At 41.6% G+C, this 26,799-nt stretch overlaps 1 protein-coding gene across 2 annotated transcripts in view; it reads left to right on the top strand.

Moving 5' to 3' along the window:
* The window catches only part of XRCC5 (X-ray repair cross complementing 5), a 52,060-nt gene extending 44,545 nt beyond the window's left edge, over window positions 1–7,515 (top strand). For both annotated transcript variants that reach the window (XM_009274968.2, XM_009274967.2), the window contains 2 exons: window positions 5,567–5,638; window positions 6,446–7,515. In XM_009274968.2, coding sequence (XP_009273243.1) covers window positions 5,567–5,638; window positions 6,446–6,460 — 87 coding nt within the window. In that variant the 3' untranslated portion in view covers window positions 6,461–7,515. The remainder of the gene's footprint in view (window positions 1–5,566; window positions 5,639–6,445) is intronic.
* Window positions 7,516–26,799: the final 19,284 nt, after the last annotated feature.

The following is a 26,799-nucleotide window of genomic DNA, read 5'->3' as shown; positions in this document are numbered from 1 at the left end:
AGAAAGAACTGTGATCTGTTATCACACGAGTACAAAAATCAGGATACTTTTTTGTCTAAAGGCATTGTGAACCCTAGCAATATAAAGTTGTTATGGCTAGTTTTCACCATATAGGCAATGATATCAGTATTTTCCACTTTATGCAGCTCTTGTGGATTGATGGACATCATAGATGATGCTGGTGATCATATTAGATCCTTTTGGAAACAAAAGTTTTGGAGTATTTGCAGGTATTCTTTCTACAGAAATATAACACTTCAGTAACTGCAGTGATGAATGAAGGATGTCACAGTGTGCTGGTTTTGGCTGGGGTAGAGTTAATTTTCTTCACAGTAGCTAGTATGGGGCTATGTTTTGGGTTTGTGCTGGAAACACTGTTGATAACACAAGGATGTTTTAGTAGAAGTTGGGAGGGGACACAGCTGGGACTGCTGACCCCAACTGACCAAAGGGATATTCCACACCATATGATGTCATGCTCAGCATATAAAGCTGAGGGAAGAAGAAGGAAGGGCGGGATGTTCAGAGTGGTGGCGTTTGTCTTCCCAAGTAACCGTTACGCGTGATGAAGCCCTGCTTTCCTGGAGATGGCTGAACACCTGCCTGCCGATGGCAAGTAGTGAATGAATTCCTTGTTTTGCTTTGCTTGCATGCACGGCTTTTGCTTTACCTATTAAACTGTCTCTATCTCAACCCACGAGTTTTCTCACTTTTCCCCTTCTGATTCTCTCCCCCATCCCATTGTGGGGGGAGTGAGCGAGCGGCTGCGTGGGGCTTAGTTGCTGGCTGGGGTCAAACCATGGCACACAGTTACAGAGGAGTGAATTCTAACAGGCAGAACGGTGCCTTCTGTTTGAAAGAAAGCAGAATTCAGAGTTGCTGTCAAAAATTGTATTTGTGTGGAGAGGATAAGACAGGCATTCTTGCATCAGGCTGCTAGCCATGATTTTAAATAGTTTAGGGGAAAGAAGGTCCTTGTTATGGACCCCTGAAGGTAAACCTGTGGCTAAAATCACTAAGTACTTTGCAGAGAAGCAGCTTTTCTAAAAGATGCCACATTGATTTTCGCAACTTCCAGGCCTTACATTAGCAGTAACCAGAAGGGGGTAGAAGTAGGTTCTCCATGAGTGAATTAATGAGTGGGTAAAAGGTTATATTTTAGAAACTGCTTTTTTCATCTGTAACAATTTACCTCAAGGTGAAGAAGGCACAGAGATCTCATAAAAACGAAAAGCTAACAAACTAAGAGTCCAGAAAGCTAAGTACATGTGCAGAGTAAAAATGACAGAACACGATGTTTTTTTCTAGACATGAAGGACCTACTGTCTGTTTCTCATCACACATAACTGTATAGAGCAACTTTTTTCCCCAGTGGTGGTTTTAAAGAGTATTAGTTTTTGTTACATATTCCAAATGCTATGAATTTAATTGGAAATTTCCTAAGACAATGTTTCTTGAGAACCTCCCTTTCTAGTCTGAAACTACTGTTGACGCTCAAAATGTGCTAATGCTGTGTGAAATAGCCACTATTACTTAAGGAAATCTCTACTAGCCATGAAGACCTTACAGCATACTGTTGTCTTAACTGTGAGCTTGTGGTGGCTAAAAAATACTGTGCCTGCATAGGAATGCAGCACAAATTATAGACTACCAAGGACTATGTTTACAGCTGTCAGGCTAAGCTGGAGCAAAGCATTTGTAGACTGACTTCAAAATTACTTTTTTGTTTAATGTCATCCTACCGTTAGCCAGGTGTTGCAATGCAGGAAATTATTTTGTGATTGATTGAAGGTCCTACAACAGCCATAACTTCCCTTTAAAACAAGGGAATAAGAGAGATGACATGAAATCAGCTCTGCAACAGACTTCTCTAACATGGCAGTTACCTTGACTTTAAGAATAAATGGATTGCATCTCTTTGCTAACTAGGCAGTTGGCAATCCCAGTTATTCACTAGATAACCACCTCCCCACACACTCTCCAGATCCAAAACCAGAACCCTGATTTGTCATTGAGAGTTTACATGACTTTTTACTTAAGAAACTGGAAGACTGCATCTTCTTGGAGTAAGATCTGCAGGGATAGAAAATTTTATCTTGAGGTTATGGGGCTGATCTAAAATCTAGTCCTCCTTGGTCCAGTTAAACACTGCCACAGGTTTCCTGTGTGATACAAAGCCAGCATTTTCCTAGGTCTACAGTAGATTGCAAAAATGGTTCATTTGTTTTCTATACTGAAGGTGATACCCTTCACTAAAAGGTTATATTGGATCATTTAAAATATCACACAATAGAGTAAGATGCAAGTTTTCTTCACCTCTGTAATAGGTCACATGCAAGCATGTAGGTCAAGGGATTGGCTGTCAGTGTGGTCCTATGTGACACAAAAGCCTTTTCTCTTATGTGCAGATCGCTAGCTGATAGCAGTTTCAGGACTGTTTTGGATATAAGACTTCAGGTTTATAGGCTTGCTGTCTGAAGGAGAAAGGAAGACTTACAAGGCCGCTTATTAGAGAGGTAACACGTAAAAATTTTCTTTTTCTTTTTGGTTGAGCTAGGTTATCCATGCATATTTTCCTATCACTGAGAAAAATTATTTTAGGTAGGCTGGAGTTTTTTTCTGTAATAGTGAAGATACTCTTTTTAGAGCATGAGGATGACAGGTTAAAAGAGCAGAAATGTCAAGTGCTTTTTCTGGTTGCTTTGGGGAAGACAATGGATTTCAGCACAACTATTACATGTAATTTGCTTTTGCATAAATGTAAAACAGGTTTTGGGAAAAAAACAGTTTTGGATGTTCAGCATTTGATGGAAACTTCAGGTTTCAATTTATTGCAAATCTTCATCATACATTTCTTTAGCTTTTAGCTTTCTCTACCTAATTTAGCGTGGGAAAGCTAATTTTGAAAACTTTGAAAAATGTGCTTCTTTCAGAAATACCATTTACTCTTAACTAACTGTGTAAACTGAAATTTGATCTGGCACAAAAAGCCTTTCAGAGCTGACAATGTCATTAGCTTTTAGTTTCGTAGAATGTGCTTTATATTACTACTAGATTGAAAACTTTTCCAGCAAAAAAGATACACTAATATACGGCATCTTGAAATTCTAATTCCTTCTGGCCCTGTCACCTTCTAATTTTTTTTGCAGCTACAAAATCTACATGAGAAGTTGAAGTCGGCTTGTTAAAACATGAGTGTTGTCTGTGGAATAAGCTTTCTGCGTTCCTCTTGGATGTTGCTGTTTAGGATGTAGGAAAGGTCTGACCTTTGGGTATTGAGACAACTAGGCAAAGGCTGTCTACATCCTCTGTCTTCGGTGTCAACCAAAAACAATGTATTTGCTTTTCATCCTAGTGGATATGATATCTGGTACTTTCCCACAAATGGGATGCAGCAGGTAGCTTCTCAGTGTTTTACCCTTTGTCTAAAGCTGTCACTGTTGCTCTAGAGAAGGATCAGAACATTTTATTTATGTAAAATAATATTTAAGCTTTTTACAGTACAAGTATGTGGTGGTTTAACCCTAGATGGCAACTAAGCACCATGCAGCCGCTCGCTCACTCCCCCCACAATGGGATGGGGGAGAGAATCAGAAGGGTAAAAGTGAGAAAACTCGTGGGTTGAGATAGAGACAGTTTAATAGCTAAAGCAAAAGCCGCACATGCAGGCAGAGCAAAACAAGGAATTCGTTCGCTGCTTCCCATCGGCAGGCAGGTGTTCAGCCATCTCCAGGAAAGCAGGGCTCCACCACACTTAACAGTCACTTGGGAAGACAAACACCATCACTCTGAACGTCCCCCCCTTCTTTCTTCTTCCCCCAGCTTTATATGCTGAGCATGACATCATATGGTGTGGAATATCCCTTTGGTCAGTTGGGGTCAGCTGTCCCGGCCGTGTCTCCTCCCAACTTCTTGTGCCCCCCCAGCCTCCTCGCTGTGGGGTTGAGTGAGAAGCAGAAAGGCCTTGACTCTGTGTAAGCACTGCTCAGCAGTAATGAAAACATCCCTGTGTTATCAACAGTGTTTCCAGCACAAATCCAAAACATAGCCCCATACTAGCTACTACGAAGAAAATTAACTCTACCCCAGCCAAAACCAGCACAAAGTATATTGTCTCAGAGACTGGTAGTGCTCTGATAGGGATCTCATGACCTTTTACACAACCTCCATGGCTGTTATGGTTGAAGTCCTCAGGTAAACAGTAGCTTGCTTTCAGGAGCCAGCTGTTTGCACAAGAGTTACCTAACTCTAAACAGGTATTTATAGCCTGTTTAATGTGGTTATTTTCTAACTAGCTGTTCTCTTTCATCATCTAGAGTCATAGTGAAATTGTTTATGAATTAAGGATGATGGAACTCGAAGTCATGGAATGTGGCTTTTCTTCCTCCCCAGCTTTCACAGACATCTTTTTATCTGGGGCAGGGTTGTTCCTGGCTCTGTATACTTGTTCTGGTGCATTTTAATAAGAAAAAGAAAATTTATGATTTTATAGTAAGGTATATTTATTTTGGTAAAGAGACCATAACTAAAACTTGTAGACGACTGGATATTTTTTAGTAAAAGTCAAGTATTTGTATTTTTTTTCTGCCATTCTAGCTAAATTATTATTTTTTTTCACTATGTTAGGCTAAGAGAAAAATAATTCAGAGGTGGTTGTACTCCAGATATTGTCTGTATGTTTGATTTCAGTTGTTATAGTATCTGAGCAACTTACCTTTATTTTCTATTTATGGATGCCATGCTTTAAGTGAAGGGGATATGGTGAGTTGTATCAGCAGCTACAGCAATAGAATTTTACATAACAAATTTTCCATTTTTAAAGACTGGCATTCTAACCATCTTGTCTGTTTGAGGGGTTTTTTAAAATTCATGTCTTTGTTCACTTGTTAAATGTTAATTGAATTAAATGGGAAATTTCTAAGTTCCACACAGAACTAGAATGTCGTACTTATGAAATTTGCTAAAGAAGCCATTGGTCAGCTTACGTATTCCTTTAGCATTTTGTAGCTACACACGATATTAGTTTTAAAATTATCTTTTTTAAGAACATAAACATGGCCATACTGTAATGGACAAAATTTCCATCTAGCCCAGAATCCCGTGTTTGACAGTGGACAATAACAGATGGGTAGAGAAAAGTGTACAGTCCCAGGCTCCAGCCACTGATGTCTCAAGTACTTCCTGTGCTTGAGGTTGTTTTTGTGGACTTAGTAGACTTCAAAGGATTTCTGTTCTATGAACTTTCCCCAACTCCTCGTGAGACTGGGGACTAATATTTGCAGTGTCCTTATTACAGGGTGTTCTACAGCTTAACCGTATGTTGTCTGAAGAACCATATCCTTTTGTCTGTTATTCAACACACTTCACCATAAAATCCTTTAAAAGCAAGTCTTATGAAATTTCCTGTACTTTATGATGATTTTGGAGGGTGGAAACCAGAACAAACTTCATTCGTAATTTTTAATTACAGGTGGATTTGTTTTGATATACAAAGGAGACGTTCTGTTCATTTAACATTAAGAGTCTGAGTTTTGTCAGTATCATAGATATACATTTGTGTTTTCAGTTCTTGGCTTCGAAAGAAAAGAAAAATGAAACTCTGCCTCCCACAGATGAAGGTGGTGATGTTGATGATCTGGTGAGTACCATAAAGACATGATGTGACTTTAGAATTAATCTGTAACTGAAAGGTGTAGTGAGAGAGAGCGAGTGCTTCTTAAAGATGTAGATTAGAGTGCATGGCTTAGAAAAAACCTAAGGAATTGAGTCAGAAAAGAGCCATGTGAAATTACTTATTTGCTATTGTAAAACATAACCAGGTGTGTAATTTCATGATGGCAAATACTATGTTATGTAGTTACACGGGTGTTTACATAGGTTAAACGTGTCCTCTAGCGTGTTTCAAAAGAGCCAGTGAGGCTGCTCATTTGATAGCAGATTGTTATAATTCAGTATAATAGCATTTAACAAAGCTTGTAGATCTAGAACAGCTATTTATGTGGGTTGAAAACTGAAAATCATTTTAAAAAAGATGTTTTGATCTTCTCAATTAACCTTCTCTATATAGGCTTGCTAAAATTCAAGGATTTCAAGAGGTTTTTTAATAAATATTTTAGTCATTTTTTACAGGCTGAGTCATTACAAATCTGTCTCCAAGGCTTAAGCTGATAGTGTAGACAGTTTTAAAGAACCTTCAATAGCAGGCAGATTTCTACTTTTGGACTGTACTTCTTTAAATCTGTAATTGCACATATGATTATGTGAAGATGAGATTTTTAGGTTTGTTTTTCTACTTTATAGCAGCTTAGTATTAAGTTCTGTGCAGTCCATTTATGTTACACGATAAGGATTTCCGAATTTGCTTCGTTTTCTAAGTGCTAAACATATGTAAGAAATAACTTGAATTCAATGCTGCTTCTTCCAAATCTGTTTCTTCTATTTGCAGCTGGACATGATGTGACTGGGTGATATATGGTGACTATACAAGCAAAGTTTTGGAAGAGATCTCCCTGTGAGATGGGGCACAAAACAGGATGCTAATGAGAAGGCAGTATATTCATCTTCATTTTCTCGAATGAGAGCAGAAGTCCCAGAGACATTTCCAGTTGGTATAAATGTCATCTGACTTCTCAAAACTAGAACAGAAGATTGAAATAATCTGAAGTATTTGTGAAGTAATGATACCTTTAAGGCGTCTTTTTTTTTTTTTCCCTTTTTTTTTTTCTCCTTTAGCACACTGGGTCTAGCTTATCCTTGGTATTGCTTTCAGCTAAACTACTAAATTTAATGAGAATTTGTGCTGGTGCCTGAAATTCTTGTTACGTTGCCTGGGAAGGAAGATAGAAATGTCACAGTGAGGTTACCAGGTAATGTTGAATCTTTAGTGGAGGTAACTCCATGGCATTGTTACAGAAAGGAAAAAGTCTCTATTTTCATGCTTTTTTCCTATTAAAAAAACAGAGCAAAAAAACCCACAAAGGCTTATGGGAAAAAATTCTAGGTCAAGGAGTCACAAAGTAATGGTTTGAAATACACAACAGAATCTGAAGCACACAGCAAAGCCAAGTGTGCTGATTTTGCCACATTGTACCCAAATCAGTAATTATGGTCATCTCTGTACTACAGGTTCTCTATCCTGTCAGCAGCAGCTCAACAGTATCTGTCTCTTTCTGTTATAGATTTTCCTGTTTCATTTTTTAGACTTTTAACTAGTACGGTTACTGTAGATACTCCTGATGTTAAAAGGATGAATGAATCAGTTATATCTCCATTTCATACACCGCAGATAACTACTAACACAGAGCAGAAGAATCCCTGAAAGCTGTACGCTGACACCTGTGATAGATAACTGATAATAGTTAACATTAGTAACCAAACTGGAATACTGTTTACACAGAGCAATCCAAACTGGTCAAATACTGGTCAAAGAAAGAGATACTCAAATTTGATTACAGATCTGGAGAGATGCTAATGACACCTTCACAGATGCTTGTTTGTTACAACCAGATTCATTCCTTTAAAAAATGTTCTTTCATTATTGCAAATGTATAAACATACTGTGCAAAATGGTATTAAGATCATAAAAAAGAAAAAAATCATGACCTGTACTTAAAAAATGTTTTGGAATATCTGCACTTTATACTGAACAACAGCTTCTGTGTGGAAATTGCTTTTTGCCCCTACCTCCCTACGCAGCAACCTGCTCTCTCTTCTCTTACATCCTGTTGTGATTGAGTTCATGCAGACTTTGAAAGGGTTTCTCAAATGCAGATGGCAGGGAGTAAGTGATCTTTCCAGACCTTTAGAACATTTGTGTCACCAGAAGATATTTTTCTGAACTGTAAATAAGAAATATTTGGTCAGTCCATTGTTTTGAATGTCTTTTAAGGCCAATTTATAGAGTATAACACTGGCTGGTTTTTTTTTTTTACATTTTATTAATTTGTTTGATTAATAAAATATTTAAAAATTTGCTTTTGTCTTCTTCAGAACCATGTTTGCTAAAATCAGATTATTAACTACCTATGCAGTACCTAAGAGAGACTATCAAAAGCCCCTTTTCTGGGTATACAATGCTAACACTACATATCAAAAGCCCTCTACAGAAGCCTAGTGTCCTACTTGTCCTATTCTTTACAAACTCTAAACTTCACAACACCCCAATAAAATACTTTTTACCATTTTGCAGAGACGATGAGAAGTCTTGGTCAAGACCAGACAGGATATAGAATTACTTTGCAAATCAAAATAAGGATTAGGGCTTTCTGTTCCTTTTGAACCAGTTGACCACATTTTGAGAGAGTATTGCTTCTAAAAAGCTTCTAAAAGCAATAAACATATAGTTCATGGAGTATTATTTCGTAGATCTTCTTGTTACCTGTACAGCACATTTAGGCTCAGTATGGTAACTGAGTTGCTAGTACTGAAAAGGGGAATGGGAATTTATAACTCATAGTTAAAACAAGTGAAAGCAAATTTTTAGAAGGCAAGCAAAGTGTCTTTCATTCTGCCCAGCTTTCTGGGTATCAGTCATCAGAAGCTTGTGATAGTAACGCTATTGAGTCTATCAGATAGCAACCTGATTTTACACTTGTTCTTTGGCAAAGGGCCAGCTTTCAGGTTCTCATTAAATGCCTGGAAGAGATCTTTCACTTAGTCTAAGCTCACATTTTCAGTTATAAAGTCTGACCTAGTTACTCACTAATTACATTGAGGATACTCATTCTGAATTGCAATACTAGCCAGTCCTTGGAAGCAATAGAGCAGTTAGTCTTCCACTTCAAAAGCAGACATGCAGGAAACGCCATGCAAATTTGTTTTCTTGTAAGCAGCAGAACATCCCCTGTCCTGTACTTCATTGCCAGAGAAATTATCAAAGTGTCTGAAAAAAGGAAAAGATAATGGCTGTGATTTTGTTATATGTTACTGATTTATTTTCTTTTTTCCCCTGGAAGGAATGCCTCTCTGCAAAGCTCTTTGGGTGCTAATAATATGGGACAGTAACCTTCGTTAACCTTGTTTGCTGAGCGATCAAAGCTTATGATTGTTGTATGTGTCTTTCTGTTAATCTACTGCTCTGATATTTCTTTAACTCATTGGGCAGTATCAGTCAGCTTTGATGGAAGGGCAGTGATTTCAGCATTGTGTTTTAAAAGATTTTTGTGAAAGTTGATGCTTGGAAGAGGTGAGAGGGAAAGGAATGGAAAGTTCAGCCTTTTTTCCCTCTTTGGCTGGCCTGGCAGTTGAGAGTACCAGCCAGCAAGCTAATCATCATGTCACATCAGCAATATCATGTGTTGCCTGGTCTGCAGCTCTTCCTTCTTCTCTTCCTCAATTAGAAGAGGAATGTGGACTAGAAAAGATATTTTGCAGCGTGAACTTTGGGAGGTGGAAAGTATCCAGAGGCATTATACCAGGAAGTGTAATTAATATGGGAGCTGGGGCCATAGCATGAAACTGTGAATACTCCACAGAAAGGACAAAATACTATTTTTGGGAGCCATAGAGGAAGAATGTGGCTCTTCCAGTAACAAGGTACCAGGAATCTGTAAGCAACCAGGATATATCAGTTCTGCTAATGAAGTGGGTTGCTCTGTCACTGAGTAGTGGGGTCTACTGACTCTGTAACACAGTTCTCAAGTCTTGTCTCATTCATTTTTGTACTCAGAAACCCAATTTGTGCTCTCAGACAGTTGTGAAAATGTCACAGAAGTAGTGGAAGATAACTTCCAAAATGTTACATAGTTGAAGACTTGTGATTTGTGTGGTACTAGATTGGCTTGAAATTAATTGTCAGGTCAACGGTATGGTGTCAACGTGTTTGAAGAGTTCTGGAAGCAAGGCTCCATCTCTGTCCTTACAGTGTGGCATAAAAGTATGACATATACCATCAAAACACTTCTAATGCAAGGAGATCTATTCTGCTGCACTGCAGTCTCTTAGTTGTCAGGGTAGATTTTCTTCTTGCTAACTTTCCTGATATTTTGTTTTTGGCAGAATTGTCTGTGTGGCGTTGGGGCAGGGTCTTTGGAATTAGAAAATGAGGAAGGAAATTCAGAGTTATCTGTGGAAGATTGGAGAAGTTATTTAGGCTGCAAATTCTGCAGACAGGGCCCATCTTTATATTCTGCATTTGCACATTGCTTAGCATAGCAGATCCTGCTCTTAGGATGAGGTTGCTGGCCACTACCACAAGCCAGATGATATAAGGTAAGGGAGGAGTTCCCTTGTGATCTCAGTTGGGTTGGGGGTAATCTGGAAAGAGGAAGAGTTTTGGCTTGTATTTTGTTAAGCTGGCAAATATACTGGTAGATATTCCTGTTGTGCTTATAAGCAATAGGGTTGTTTTGGTTTTGTTCCATCCCCCCACCCCCAGTGAAATAAGCAGTTAACTTTAGCTGTTGGTTTGTGACGGAGGAAAACTCATTTCCACCAAACTTTCAGCTTTGCTTCCTTTTCCCTTCTGTAGTCATTTTTCTTCTCTTGGTACTAGTACAGCATTAGCTGCATAATGGAGCGCAGCGTGTGGCAGCATTAACAAGAGGAAGTATCGGATGTAGAAAACCTCTTAAGTTTTCTCATCCCTCTTTTGAGATGCAGGTTACAAAGATTATTTTAAAAAAAAAAAAAGTTCCCAGCACTAGCAGGGGACTGGAGGCCCACCCAGGCCTGTGTTTCTAAATTCTTTGAAGAATTGCTGCATAGAAAAGAACAGCTTTCTTTGTAAGCCCCACCACTGGAAAGCTGCTAGTAAATGAAGACAGGCCTGACTTCTGCAAGAGGTTACTTGTCTTTCTAGGTGGTGGAGTTTATGTATGTAGTATTTCTGTGCGCTGTTTTGAAGGCAGCTTTGGGAGAAGCTCTGCACCAGTTTGGACTTTTCTTTTCCTGTAATTCTTGAACCTGAAAATTTTAGAGGAAAAGATTACCACATACTAAGGAAAATAAAGGAAACCAGAATAGGTGAAGTTTTCTTTTGTAATACTGTCATAATCTGATATGAAGAACTAAAATAGATATACTAAAAAAGTCAGGGCTGTGATTTTTAACTTCTCTTGATTTTCCCAAAGGATGAAAAACCACATTGAACTCTGCATAAAAATTTGGCATAGAGGCAGAGATACTCTTTACTGTACAAGAAGATTACTTGGAAAACATCTGAAAACATCCAAGCTTAGCTTAAAGTTTGACCATATTTTCCCCCCTCCACCCCCCCCCCCCCCCCCCCCCGCCTTTTACTGTTTTGGAATAGTACTTGCATTTATGAAAATAAAAGAACTAAACAAGAACTAGAAAACCTAGAAAACCTAGATTTCTAGTTTTTACAGACCAGACATAATTTTAGTGCACCTGTGAGCTGAGTGCCTTAAAATAGGCCCTTCAATCATCTGACTTTCTCTCTGCACATACTTACTGTACTTCAGTGATTTAAGTTGGACAGAAATTAATCTGCTGCCACTTCCCGATAACTTTGTGAAGCCAGCGTGACTAAGACACAGTGAAATGAATCCTGTTCCTTCTGGTGCCTCACCAGTACAATTCTCAGTTATTGACCATCAGAAGCATCTCTTTTATGAGCAGCCTAAAGTACTTTTTGCTGTTAGCAAATTGTGAATTATTTCACAGCACTAAAAAGTACTTAAATTTGTTCATACATATATATATTTACTGATGTAGTAATTCTTAGGACCCCTCTGTATGCACCAAGTCAGCTGTATGGACTCCTGTGAGAGTTTGGGAAGTCTATGATGGAATTGGTAGGTTGACCGTAGAAATGTATTTAATGTTGCTTTCAATGTATCAAACCAAAGGATTGTTTTTCTTCCTTATTTTTACGGAGTTCCAAGCCTGTCTCATCCTTTCTTCGTATTTTGATGCACAATAATAGGCAGTAATAACTGTCATTTCCTTTTCCTCCAGAAGGGAGTGAATCTTGCAACTTTCAAGATATTAACAGAAAACAGAAGTACCTCCAGTGTAGGGGTATAACTAGAAACATTTTCTATCTGCTGTCTGAGACAATGCATAAAGGGAGCACAAGCCCCCGAGGAGACCAACTGTGGTGCAGATATTTTTGCCTGAAGCATGTGGATCAGACATAATGCTAGGTAAAGTAAGGTAAAATAGCTGTAGTACTTAGTTGTTGGAGTTTTATATGGCTTGGATGTGTGAGAATTCCTCCTCTGGCCTGCTAATGCGAGTAGTCAAATGGCAAATATTCTCTCCCCACAGAGTGAGGTACATCCACAATGTGAAGAAATGGTATATAGCCCCCTGCACCATGTTGGCTTTTGACAAGGGTTATAGCAGCTATATCAGAATGCTTAGGGACCCTTTACTTACGAAAAAAGAGGGAGGGGGAAAGAATTTTTTTATTTGGTCCCAAGCAGGCCAGCATGGAAAGCCCTGATCTGAATGGGTAAGAGTCGGTCAACAGCTTTTCCCTGTGGTCCCTTAACACTGTGCATGAATCCACCGTGAATTTCATCTTCTAGCCCTCAGCCTTCCTGAATGTTCAGGGAGTGTCACTTGTCTGTCTACAAAGGATAAAAAATGGCTCAGCAAAGGTGAGATGAGAAATAACATGACCTCCTTTGTTTAGTGACCTGGGGTGTATGTTTTTCACCCTGGAGTCTTCTAGTACTCCTTGTGAACTTTCAGCAGTTACCAACCATACTATCTCTATGTTTCAGTTTGGCTCCAAGGTTTAGAAGGCTGTACGCTCTCCAGGAAGAACTTAGGATGAGCAATATTGATCCACCTTTCACAAAACTGTGCTGGGTAGCATACAGATTTGTATATCATCTGAATCCCACCTTCAGCTAACATTCTGATCATCTTCTAGAAGCTAAACTTGCTGATTCACTTCATTTTCTTGTGGGGCAATTTATCAAAGATAACATCAGCCAGCATCATCTTCTCCCTGAGGAAAAGGAGTAAAGGAGACAAAGGGTTTTGGGGAGGAAAGCATTTTTGGTGAGATAGAAACTGCGTATGATTAATGAACTTACTTCTGGCCTATGTTCTACCACTTGAAGTACCAGAACTTACCAGTGTGTTCTGTAGCTTATTAAGCCATTGTTTCTCTGGTATGGCTTGTGCTTTGCAGACAGTAACATTACCTTTAGAGGCATGCACTTACCGCAGAAAGGTCTTGAAGGGACAGAGCTAGGAAGGTTTCTATCTTAAGCCTTTAGTATTTGCTAGCAAACAAGCAAAACTTGAGAAGATCTGTACTTACAAGGACCGTACGTATCGCTGAGCTGGTTGGGTTTGTTGCACATTGTTTGTGAGGAGTCTGTGGCTCTATCAAAAGGGATGATTCAAAACTTTGTGATCTGGTGATCAGGCTTCTTGGGAGATAACAAAGGTTCTCCAGATGAGGTATGTTCTATAACAGGTGGAATCTCTCGGTGCTGTACTAATACTAAATCAAGCTGTAAGTTAAAGAGTCAGAGAAACAGTCTGTGTCCCCCATAGCTTCATTAAAAATTTTTCATTGTCTTATTTCATAAGAAAGTAAGAGAGTTAATCTTCTGGTTCGCTAGTGGAGGACATCAACAGTAGGGTTTTATTCCTAGCTCTGCTGAAGACTCATTTGGGGCCACTTATTCAACCTCTCTGCCTCTTGATTATCCTCCCTTTGCACTTGGGGAAAGTTGTTTACTCATGGTGTCTCACAGAGAAGGCAGTTGAAAGACTTTTGAGGGACTTTGGTTGGATGAGACTTAATATAGAGAGGATATGTAAATGCAAAAGTTTTATGGCAAAAGATTTGGTGGGGGGAAGTAAATGAAGACAAAAAGCAAGTTATTGTGATGCTCCCTGGGACATGAGGAGAACATGGTCTTGAGAAGTGGAGCAGTGGGAAGTGTCTCACAGGCAACAGGAATATGCGAGAAGCAGACATTAAACAGACAAAGACTGAGGTATTCTGGAAAAATGGACTATCAGTTATTCCACTTAATGACTTTGAAAAGCAAGGAGAGGAAGCAGATGAGATTTCAAAGCTTATTATTGGGAAGAACAGCCTTTCTATATCTCTTTCCCAATCAAAAAGAATGAGCTGTTTTACATAATGAACATTTACTTACTGTTCTCCCAGACACACACACACTGACCTATTTAAAAATGCAAATGGTCACAAAGTTCCCTTCAGGCAGCAGTGACAACATCAATGTAGAAGGAATAGCGTTAGTCCAGAAAGACAATATGTAACTGGGTTGTAGCTTGTCCAGCAGAGATTTCTCTGCAGTCCTCAGGAGATGGGGGCAATAGAGGCTTTAGCATTTGAATGACTCACAGCTCATGGTTTACACATGAGATTGTGTATAATCCCCATTAACCCAAAGCTGATGATGACTCATATGTGAGCACTGCAGTGAGACAGAGGACATGTGAAAAAGAACAAACATGAAGAGAGAAAAACATGCAGGAATGACCTTTTCCTACAACAGGTCACCGTAACTTGAAACACAAGAAGAGCAATACATACCCAAGGGGACCACTGGAAATCAAGGGAACTAAATCTTTGCATGTATGTTACAGAGTGAGTGTGTGCTGAAAGGCAGGACCAGCTTCACCTTCTGGACAGCTGTATATTCTTCAAGGGAAGATTACTCTGCAGAATCTAGTTCTTCATGGAAGAGCTGTGGGCAGTTTCAGAGATTTACTGTGGGGTAAAGAGAATTGAAAGGCAGATCCCAGCTGCACGGAGAAGTTTATGTTAGGTATGCAAAGCAAATTGTTTCCTTCTCTTAAGTTTTAACTGCTGAAGTTTTTGTGCAGGAATTTCCATGTGATGGGATCTGGCCTTTAGGTTGCCAGTATCTGTTCCTGAAAATGACTCTAGGCCAGACAGCAAATGGTTCGAGACTGGTACAAAAACCATAGGATGAGTGGAACAGGACAAAATAAGCTGTTGTGATTGTTTTGGTAGCTGCAGAATGACCAAAATTGTTGGGGTGCAATTCTGTATTTTGTTTGGCTTTAAAGAAGCCATCAACCCCACTTTCCAAATCCTAGAAGAGCAAATACATCTGAAGATAATTCACCTATGTCTGTAGTCTTCATTGTACAAAGATTTCCTGAAGTCTCTGAAGATTTCCTGTATGCCCTCAGAGCCAGCATGAAACCAGCCGATGGAGCAGATGTTGATGACTTCATTGCACCACAGTTATCTTTGTCATCATCGGTTTTCCTCCGGATAGCAATGTCTGCACAGAGGGTACTAAGGCAAAATCACCAGGTAGGCCTAGAATTGGCAGCCCAGTTGCTCAGGTTCAAAATGCTCTGGTGGCAGGGTGCAGGGAAGCTTGTGAGACTGGTGTGAATGCTGTTCCTCTACACTCTTTTGGGGTCTCGTTGGGTACCCAGCAAGCCAGCCATGTCTGTGGAGCACAAATTGCTCCCTGCATGAATTAAAGGCAGCAAGGGAACTGAGAGAGGAGGAGAAGGGAAAAGTAACTCAAAACACATATACACGGTTCAGGATCAGAGATTAGCTGAAAAAATAGTGCTTCAAGACAAGGAGGGAGGAAATTGAATAGATGAGGGCATAATATTTACAGTGAGAAGTGGGCAAATCATATCAATAAGCATATTCCCTTAGGATTCATTTAAATGGACACACAGAGTCCCTAAGGAGAAGCAGAAAAAAAAATGTTCGTTCTTGGACTTTGCATGGCTTTCAGGATTTAGCTGTGTGTTATCAGCTCAAAATGCTACTTGGTGATAGAGAGTTCTTGTAGCTGCTATGCATGGAGCTTGTCAATATTTGTAATGTATAAACCAGTCTGTATTAATGCATGTTAGCTGCTTGTAGATAACACCCATGTGTCCTAGAGCTGCGGTCCCTTAATGGGATGCTTTTAACAACGATTACCCAGGCCTGCATTGCTTACTGAGGGTATTTTGCAAAAAAAAGTCACAACATAGATCTACACAATTTCTCTAGTACATCGGACTTTTCAAAAGCAGTCGTGCTTTCTGGACCAGACAGCTCCATTCTCTTGCATTTATTCAGTTGGCTAATTCAAGGCAAGTTTGTCACTTCTGCTAGCATTGCTGTAGAAGCCTTGAAAGGTGCATCTGGCCTGTCTGTATCAAGGGTGCAGGTATGGGGATCCAGGGGGGGGTATCGGAGCTGAGGAATTCCACAGCTTTGTGTCACAGTGCTGATGGCCTGCTGCCACTAGCGTGGTTGTCCTTCCTGCCTGCCTGCGCAGCCATCCTCGGGAAGCTGCACCTACAGCAAAACAAGACTAACATATAGGAAAACGTTTATCAGAATGATGATGTAAACAGCCTTTGCTCCCTGTGCAGCTTTTTTTTCCGAGTTCAATAGGGTGGGATTTTTTTGGCGACCCAGGGCCAGGTTCTCGGTTTCTTCTCCATTTCCTTTGGGAAAGGTTGTCTCTATGGTGGTGATGTCTGTGGACATGTGAATGGACGTGCACACGTGACAGATGTTCCCATACAAGCACACAGCTCCATAGCAGCACAGAACGGAAACACTGAAATCCCCAAAATTAATTTTTAAAATGTGAAATAGACGGGTTATACCCTTCCCCTGTCTTTTCATGCTGCTGTGATTTGGGGTAAGAAGCAGTGAGTGCTTTATGAGGTGCCATAGGCTGAGTGTATGATTTTTATTTTTTTACTGGTGCCCTGAGATCATTATCAGGCTCATTTGCTGACCAGCTGACTGTTAACACCCTGGGAGGAAATGCGTATTTTATATTTACTAACAGAACTCGGAGATACAGTCTCACTTATCTCAAGCTCAGCAGGCCTTTGGGCACAAAATGTGCTCGCGTACTTTGCCTCTTGTGCCCAGAGCAGACAACAAAGCAACCCCTTCAACTGGGTGATACTTCTCTGTGAGATTTTAAAGGAAAGGCAACGTGTTGAGCGACAGTGGCTTTGCTAGTTGGTGTCTGAACAGCTCCAGACTTTAATGCTTTAATGTGAAGAGACAGGGAAATGCCATCACTCCAAACTAGCAGAGGTGGGTTGGGAGTGAGCTGCCCTGGCTCTGCCTGCTGATTCTCTGTCTTCTCTTTCCTCTCTTACCATTGCCATGGGTCTGCCACATATCTGTTATGGTCAGCACATTAGGCCCCTTGTACAACTGCTGTCACGCTGCTTTTGCATACGTGTTTGAGAATGCAGACATCCACGAACTGTAATTTGGGATAAAAAGCAATGAGTGGTTTACGAACTGCCATAGGCTGGGTGTGTGGAGACTCACACTGTAATGCCTTGCTGGTCAGCAGGAAGCAAAGACACGATGGTTTCTGGGGAGGTGACCTCACATGGGAGTACTGTAACTTTTCTTTTTCTATCTCTTTCCGTGCACTGCACCTTCTCAGTGTGTTCCCCTGCCTCCTGCACGTGCCATGTGCACTGTGTACAAAGCACTTCTGAACTTGGCTACAGTTTTTGGGTGTCCATCCAGCTTTGCTCACTTACTCTTACTTTTGCCTTTTTGGCAGTTTCCAACTCCAGCCATATGACTGTTCCCTCCAGCCTGTTTTGCTGCTGTGCTTCATTCTCAGCTCTTACCTTCAGCTGAAATCGGAACTATCTGCTGCACTTCCAGATTTGGGAGGCAAAACCACTGGTTGCAGGAAATTGCCATCTGATTCTGTGTCCTGGGGGCTGGAATGAGACCCCTCAAGCCCTTCTGACTTAATGGCTTTTCAAAATTCACCTCTCCAGAAGGGTACCAAAGAGGCTTCAAACCACCATTCTTTGGGGACATACCTATTTCTCCAGTGCTGTATGGTAGACCTCTTGCCAATTTGTCTTCTTTAGTGCTAGGATGCTCCATTATAGTTTTTCATCTTGTTCCTGCTGTACAACTAATCTCTGCTTTCTGGGGCCAGCGTCAACCTGGTGACCTATAATTATCCCTCCCTGAATTTTCTTGTCATCACTAGTTCCTGAAAATCATTCTGGCCAATAAGGTGAGAAGAACTTGCATTATGGTGCTGCTATATAAGCAGTTCTGGTGTTAAGCATATGTATTTAATTCGTGTCCAGAAATTTCTATGAACAATGAACCAAGAATTCAGGTTTTCCTATGCTGCTGAATTTCTAGCATGTACAGGTCATTGGGTTTTTTTCCAATGAGAATCTGCTAAAAAGATTTCAGGACTTTGTGTGTTTATTAATAACCTAGTGGCACAGAGAGTGCTGTAATAACTTACTTTCATCGTGAGGTTTTCAAAAGAACATTAAGTGTTGCCCCTATTTTTCAGCTGAGTGATTTATAATGTAGAGAGGCAATATCCACACAGATGGGTCAGTATTGGTAGAAATATAGATGTTGGCAGGGCAAGATCATTTCTGTGGAGGATTTTGAAGATGTCCCTTTTGGACTGGGACACAGTCAGCGGCAAAGGCTGTGCTCTGCCTGCATGTTTGGTGTGCATGCTCCAATGTCCCAAGGCTGCATTGCTTTCCTTGCAGAATTAACAAAGAAAGTGTTCTTCACCCACAGGCCTGAGGGTAGGTGTCCTCAGATGAAGTCTGCAAAAATAGGTTAGATCTGAAAAAAATCAAGTGGAGGCAGGGTGGTTGTGCTGTTCCCTTACCTCCTTATTGTCTGTCCTAGTGAAGAGGTTAAAGCATTTTCTAGTAATATTGGACTCTCAAATTCAAATCCTTCCTCTACCTGATTCCTCTTGGTTGTTAATCTTGAATCTTAATCTTTACTGCTGAAGATGTGCTCTTTTGTATAAGTGTAATATCCACTGGGTGACCAGCTGGAAGCTACATCTCTTAGGCGACTATTAAGTACCAACCTAGAGCTGCATTTGCTGGGCCATTCTCAGCCTCCTTTGCAGACAACATCCCCTCTAGGCCACCAGCTACTTAGAAAAGAGCCCCTTTGCTCTGAGGACAGTGTCTGTCTGACCGCACTATAAATAAACAAACTCTGCATTTTGCATTTCAGGAGGGATATGTACTAGGAAGGTGGAGGAGGGGGACTGAAAAAAGAGGACATCATTTTACAGTACAGGAGAGCTAGACTCTGTTCTGGGTTCTGACACAGATACTCTGCACCTTACATTCAATGTACTCCTCATTTTCCCCCCCATACCTCATTGCAGAGTGCCTATTTATCTATGCAGTGGATGAGTGCTGTTGGGCAGAGATGGGTGTCCTTCCTGGAGTCAGCTGAGGTGGCTGAAAACTGCTGCTGCTGCTTTGTTGCAGGAGTGCTTTTTTGCTACAGGCTTGTCCTTCCCACCAGCAGCTCTGTGGTAGAAAGGATGCGGGAGGTACAATCCAGCTCATTGCTTTGCAAAGCCAGCCAGGCTAGTTCAGTCACCTCTGCTGGTGAGTTGAACCAAGCTGGCTGGCTTTGAGGGATGGTTACATTCCTGTCCCACCAACTCATGCATAAGGCAAGCAGCAGTGTCTTAAACTAGTGCTTAACTAGTGCTAAGATACTGGCTGAGTTGGGGTCTTAAGTAGAAAGCTAACTGTGGCTTGGAGTGTGATGCCTGTAGCTCCGTCTGAATCATGGTGGAAGTGCCCGTCTGAATCGTGGCGGAAGCGCTGCATTTACTTGGTGACAGCTCCTCTTCCAGCTGCTCTTTGGAGCTGAACTCTGCTCCCTGGGCTAAAGCGAGTCATCCAGCTTTGCACTTTTTGCCATACGGTTTGTATGACAAAGGAGTGATTTTTATAGCTCAAATAAGATCAAGCATAGATGATCTTTTAATGAAGTGATCTTTGTGCCTGATTGTATTAACATCACAGGGAGACAAATGCACTTGAGCTGCGAAGAGCCCCCTGCAGCTATAATTAGATGAATAAAGAGGTTCATATTGATCTGTAGATCAGCAGGAGGAAGGAAAGAGCGTCACCCATGTAAGCTTTTGAGACCAAAAGCTAGTGCAGGCTGCAGAGAAGCCAACTTAGGATCTTGATCCTAAAGCAAAAGCTTCAGCCTGCTCATCTGATGCTGGCTCCACCTACTCTGCAAAAGAGATGGCATTGAGCTGAGCCCATGCCACTGGGGCTTTTGGGGTCACTGTGTTGCCTGGAAGGAGCTGTGTCTGAATTCGTGTAGTGCAACTAAGAGAGCACCTGCACTTGGTCAATCAAGCAATGAGCAAGGTGGTGGTCTGGTCTAAGAAAACTATGCAGGACTCTCCTTATTTGTTGGCACCAAGTTGGCTTGTGCACAACTCAGTGGTACAAGCAACAACCGGGGATCTGTAAAATCCAGGTCTAAACACAACTTCAGCACTGTCATCCTGTGCAACAGTTACTCCAGCTGTGCCTATCAGAGGAAGGAAGGTGCAGCCTTCAGGTAGGGCTCTAGGCTGGCAAACAGAAGTCATGTCCTTGCCACAGACCTTTGAGGACTGGCTCTGCACGCTTGAGCTGGGCAAGTCAAAGCCGGTGGGGAAGTGACGTTGGTGACATGTCTTCCTGTGTGCCATTGGTGCAGAGTCATACCTGGCCCAACATCAAATGTGGCAACAAAAGCCCCAAGGGCCTTTTTAAGGTCCATTTGGATTGTAAAAGACAAGCGACTGGTCCATCTCTGGAACCCTTTCTCTGGGGTTCTGGTGTTTAGCAGTGGGCTTTGCTCTACCAGCAAATGCTTTTCAGTGCTGGTTTCTCAGTGGAAAGCCTTGTGCCCTCAGGGGTGCAAATGATGCAAAAATCCAAACTTTCCCTGCGCTGCAGGGTTGGAGAAAAGGTGGAGAAAGCGTGGGAGGCTGAAGATGAGCATGACAAGACATACTACAAGGCAGATTCTGAATGACTCCAAAAATATGCCTGCTGTTCCTGGTAGCAGAATGTGTCTCTCTGGGTTCAAAATGTGCCTCTATTGAGACTAGCATTGTCCTGTCATCTTCTGTCAAAATCCAGCCTTCGATAACTCTCCAATCTAATCTTATTGAGCCTAATATAAGCCAAACTTTTCTATCAACTCATCTTGTTGCTGCTGTCTGAGCACCTATAGTGGGGATGGCATAGCAAGTCCTCATGAAATGCACTTTGAAAGTAAGCATATCTTGCTGCCACCCTTATTAAATATAGGCTGTAACTGTGAGAGACAGTTGACACAGCCAGAGAAATTTTGGTTTTAAGCACATGCGTTTGTCTGTAGTAACACCTTTAAGTTTTGATTTGCTTTGCAGACAGTGCTTGAACTCTAGACAATCTGCTTTTAATCGGCACCATATTTCTTGTGACGATGTCACTGCACTTTGGTGGACTGGTAGTAACCTTTTTGCCCTGGTTTTGAGGTTTGTAATGTGTAGTTAAGTGATGTGCTCCAGGTCCCATAATTAAAAGCAGCAATGGCAGCAGACCTGGAGAGACCCAATTCCCTGCTCTGACAGTTTAGATCAAAATACTGAGGAAATGGATGGATTTTCCCATGTCCTGAAGCCTTCAAATCAGTGCTATGGATAGCTTTCTGGGAAATTCATGATTAGCCAAAGGAGCTAAGGGGTGTGGGAGAAGTCAGAACAAATGATCCAATTGTTGCTTCTGAGGTTAGAAATCCATGACTGCACAAACTTTTGCGTGCATGCTAGAGCATGGAAGAAGAAGGATGGGAGGTGTTAAGCAGTTTCTTTTGCCTCAGATCTCTTGTGTAAGACAGAGCAATACTTTCGTCCCCTCCACTGACATGGATTGGCTGAGGCTAATGCAAACTCTTGAATGTGGGGAAAGGGCAACTTTTCCCCCATACTATCAATGGAGAAAGAAAAAGCGTCTCACTGTTGCTCAAGGTAAGTTCACTGATCCTTTGTAAAGCACCTTAAGCGGATTGCTGGAAAGCCCGTATTGCTTTCTGCTCAGGGCATTTCACTATGCGGCTGCTCCCTGGTGACTGCTGTAGTGCAGAGTGTAGGGGTTTGCTGTCTCATGCAGCTGCCTGTGATCCTCGCTCCAAAGGGAACAAACATACTCCCTTTCAACTAAGCCTGCACTCCCTTGATTGCTTTTTTAAATGTCTAAAAGAACATTTCCAAAACTATCAAAGGAATCTAATAATCTATTTACACTTAATTCTGTAGGAGCTTGCAAGAGGGCTCTAGACACAAGTACTTCAGTGCGAGAGGATGTTTGTGTGCCCTTTGCTGTCTGCTGCAGCTTGGCTGAGGGAGAAGGCAGTGCGGGAATGTGTCATCGGAGTCGGTGTTGCTCTCTGCCTGGCAAACCAAAGCATATGAAAGCAGATCAAAGACATGATGTGCTACCTGCCAGATTTTATGTGATATTTGTAGTTAGGACTTCTGGGTTCTACTTTTAGTTTTTCTGCAAGTTCTCCCTCTACCCCCAGAGGCAAGTGTTTGAGGTCAATTGTGTGAGCGGAGCTTTGAGCAGGACTTTCAGACTGCGGTTTTCAGTGCTGCTCGGCACATGAGCTTGTCCACCGTTGCCGATACACCCTTTGCTTTGTTCCGTTTTGTGCAAGAGGGATGTTGACTCTAGTCCTAGATTTTTCCTCCTTTCAGTGCTCCCTTGTTTGAGAGCAACTTACTGGTCAGTTCTTGAGTCCTTTGATACATTCAACACATTTTTTACACTTTCTTGGGCAGCCATCCTTCACCTTTCTGTGCTTCAGAAGGGATATTTGGCTCAGAGGCCACCTGTGAAAGAGCTGTGAAAATGCAGTGTTAAGCATATGAGATGGAGAGGCGTGAGCAAAGTGTAATAATTTTGTTGGAGAGGAAGATATTAAAAGATGTACCATATACATGGGTAAGGGAAAAATCAGTTCAAGTCAGAGTTGAGCCCGAATCAAAAATATTAGCTCTAATTCCCTCAAACCTAGATGGTATTTTTGTCTCTTGAACTGAGTTCTTATCAGCTGAACCGGACCAAACTGAATGCTCAACTCCAGACAGGTATGTATGCTTTGAAATGTCATCTGTGAACGCAGATCTCAGACCAAAATCAAAATGCTAGGAGTGATGTGCTATATTTTGATTTTATTTTTGCTGGTTTACATACCAATAGAGTTTCATTGACTTCAGCAGAGATATGCTTATTTTGTATATTCTTGTGGATAAAATCAGTCCATCTGCATATCCAGATGCATACATTAGTCTGTGACAAAAATAAGGCAGCTACACTGCAGTAGCTGGTTAGCCAACTCAAGAACTACACAGCATCAGAGAAGAGTTGTTTTTGTTCCCCCCCCCCAAAGACAGAGCCTTCCTCCTTTCGCAGCTTCTGAAAGGTACAAATGAGAGACACTGAGAACTAAGCATGTAATTAACAACCGTCTAATGTGCTAGTCTAATTAGTGCTTCTCTTGACTGTCCATGACAATAATGGTATGTAAGTGGAGGTATTAGTTGGCTTATAAAATAGAAGTTAGAAAGTAATATGTTTTTTTCGGATTACGCTTCTACTACATTCCTGTTTGTGGAGGAACAGGACAGAAGTGTAGTAGAGAATCGCTAATTCAATATGACACTTGTTTTGCAGTGTGGCGGGTTACACCAAGTACTTCTGTAGCACCTGGTCTATACAGTGGATAAAAATAACATTGGGGCTTACCTTGAACTGATAGTGGTAAGAAAGAAATTCAAGGCTAAAGTTATACCTCCATCCCCGTCTTACCTTGCAACGGCTAAATACTGCAGGGAGCTTGGGACGATGGTTCTTCTTGCAGTATGCTGTAAGGCTTTAATGTTGTTAAAAAAAGTTGTTTCTTCTAACTGGATTTTTTGTGGAGGGAGCTATGGCTTTAACATTAAAATGGGCTTAACCCTTAAACTGGGACAAAAAATCCATGCCCTTGGAGAGTGGTTTCTCAGTTCCCTCCCTGAATGTGCAGTCTTTTCGGGTTGGGCAACAGGGAAAGGACTTTTGGAGAGTAACATGAGTTATATGTATGATACTTGGAAGGGATAGAAAGCAAAACTGTGAAAAAAAGCACCCACCCTGCCCCGTCCTCATCCCTCTGTTTTTTTGTGTGGTCTTTAGTTGAGTTGCAGGTGGAGTCAGAAAATCTGACCCAAATCTTAGGCTGAATGATGGATTCACTCCACAGTGGATGCACATGTCTGTATGAATCTGTCACATCAACTGATCTGCAGAGACGCGCCGCCTTATCTGCTTCCTGAAGATGGCTTAAAATGCACCGGCAGAACATTTTAGCCTCTTCTCGCCCTTTGGGCTCAGGGGAGCGCGGTGCTCTGAAGAGATACTTGCATGGCTCTGACCTAGCTGGCTTTTTTTGAGATGCCTAGGGTACATCTGCATGCTTCTGTACTGCATGATAGAGACATACCTTGAGGCAGCTGGAGCTCACCTGAGCTTTAACAGCTCCTTGTGTATTTTGGTTACTCTTCAAAAATTTTAATTCCTGGAACATCTGGTCTGTCCTAATTTCTCTCCCATTCTTCTCCTGGGAAATCTAGGTATGTACGTGGCATCTGTCTCTCACCCTCCTTTGTTTAGATGGAGACAAAGAGTTATTAGTATTTGCAAATGGCCACTTCATCTGTTAGAAAGTGCCTTCCTACCTTTCCCCTTTCAGGTCCGTTTGTTTCCTTGACTAGTTTCCTCTTCTGTAACTGGAAAAGGGGTCTGTTGTTTACTGTACTTGCACGTTGAAATTTCCTTTCCATAGCAAACCCTTTTACAACTCTTGGAGAACCAGCTTCTGTAATTGAAAACGGGAGCCCTGTAAGTAACACTTTTTGTTGTCCTCTCTTAGTTACCCCTGTTTTACCCTTTTATATGTGGTTCTTTTTCAACTACTGAACCAAAGACCCAGCAATAAGCAAGAGCCATCCACCCGGGATATACTTACCCTCTCTCTGATGTGATTATACAGCAATGATCTTTTGAGTTCAACATGTCTAAACTCTCTGTTTCCTGCCCCATTCCAGCATGGGAAGTTGCAGCCTGCATCACACTCAGCTGAGGCTGCTACTGCAAAGAGGGTTCTCCTCTTGTCCTCAGGAGCAAGGCAGTGTTTAATCAGAACAGCTGTCATGCTTCAACGCGCTGATGCCTGCAATTGACTGGCAGGCAGTGGGATTGTTGTATTATGGTCGTATTAACTAATCACTGCTGATAATTGTTCTTAATCATTGTCTTAGATCTGTAGTATGAAGAAGCTTTAGTTCCTCAGTTGTAACTGTTCGAGGTGAAATGCAAGAGCTGCTTAACAATGCATAAGTAGGATAAAAATGGAAGGAAAGGCTTTTTTCCCCATCTCTGAAAAAGCAGCACCTTGTAGTGCAAAGTCTCCAAACTACATGTTTGAGCTGCACTGGCTTTGGAGATGGTCTGGTGTTCTCTAGCCTTGTTTGCTGCGAAAGAAAGTGTTTTTTCGTGGTGTTCCCTCAAAATCCCATTGTATCCCAGCTAGGTTTAGTTTGCAAGACTGATGTTCAGTATAGACAGAGGGCAAAAAGTGAAAAGCACTAATTCCTCCCCTCTCTGCTGGCTGTGGCCATTTTCCCCCGCAGTAGATTGACAACATTTTTTTCTCTTAAATGGTTGTGCACTAGGGCTTTCCCCTTTTGCCTAACTTGGAAGGTGGTTCTGGAGTCTAGGATTTGTCACAGTAGAAAGTCCTTTGATCAGCTTCATCTTCTCCATGCCCTGCCTTTGCTCCTGATCTCCATAATCTGTGTCTGGTTTCTCAGACTTCAGCTCAGCGCTGAGTCTTTCCTTGAACTGCCCATAGGGGGATTTGATTTGCCACCACTTTCTGGGCAAGTGCTGTTGCTTTTTGTCATTCTTTGAATGATTAATAGGGAAAGCTTGGAAGAGTTCAGCTCCCCATTGCATTTCCAAAATCCCCCTTTATCAGAACTGGTTACAACTGGTCTAAGGAGAACAGACATTCAAGAGCAAAAATTGAACCCATTCATTACAGCTCGGAGAGTCTGGACAAAGGACAAAAAGGGCCAATGTCTCCTTAACAATCTTCCCAGCGGTTCATGTCCTTTATTGAGACTCTCCCTTCCTCTGATCTTGAGGGAAAAGAAAGAAAGGGAGGGAGAAGGAGATTAAACAAGAAGTTAAAATCGCTAGGCCCCAGCTCCCAGTGTTACATCAAAAGATTAATGCATCATATTGGTGATGCTTTGAGCTCCATAATCTGCTTTGCCACCTCTGTTCTGGAACTGTTCGAAGTGGTCTCTTCTGCCAGTTCAGTCAGTGATCCTGTTAGATGTATTGAGGACTTTGGCAATTAATTGCTTTCAGACCTGAGAAGGGCCTCATTGTCGCCTGTCAGAGTTTTAATTAATCAAAGCGGCAGATGGGTAGTATCAGCCTCAAATGCTGGTGTAATTAACTCATTCATTATCATGTTCTCTTGCTCTGTGACGGAATATAAAGGACATCTTTAATCTAGCTGCCATCATGCTGTCCCCATAGCAGGAGTTAAATGATTTTCATCAGTCTTTACCGTAATTGCCCTGTATCCAGGATACCATTAGGGAAAATGCTAATTTTTGCCAATAAATACGTAGGCCCTCCTTGGCTTCAGATGGGTGAGTAGAGTTTGACCTGCAAAGATGAGCGGGGCTGGTGAGATTAAAGTTCCCTTTGAAAGTCCCTGGAATTTCTTTGCGACTCACCCAGTGCCTCCAGAAACATCCTGTCCTGAACTGTCTGGTCTCCTGGCTCTTTGCGCTGTGTCAAGACAGAAACGTGATCAACTGTCACATGACAGTGTGCCCAGGTGGCCAAGAAGGCCAATGGCATCCTGGCCTGTATCAGAAATAGTGTGGCCAGCAGGAGTAGGGAAGTGATCGTGCCCCTGTCCTTGGCACTGGTGAG

Source organism: Aptenodytes forsteri, unplaced genomic scaffold (assembly GCF_000699145.1).
Source record: "Aptenodytes forsteri isolate BGI_AS27 unplaced genomic scaffold, ASM69914v1 Scaffold255, whole genome shotgun sequence".
Taxonomy (NCBI): Eukaryota; Metazoa; Chordata; class Aves; order Sphenisciformes; family Spheniscidae; genus Aptenodytes; species Aptenodytes forsteri.
This window is presented reverse-complemented; position numbering and strand designations above follow the sequence as displayed.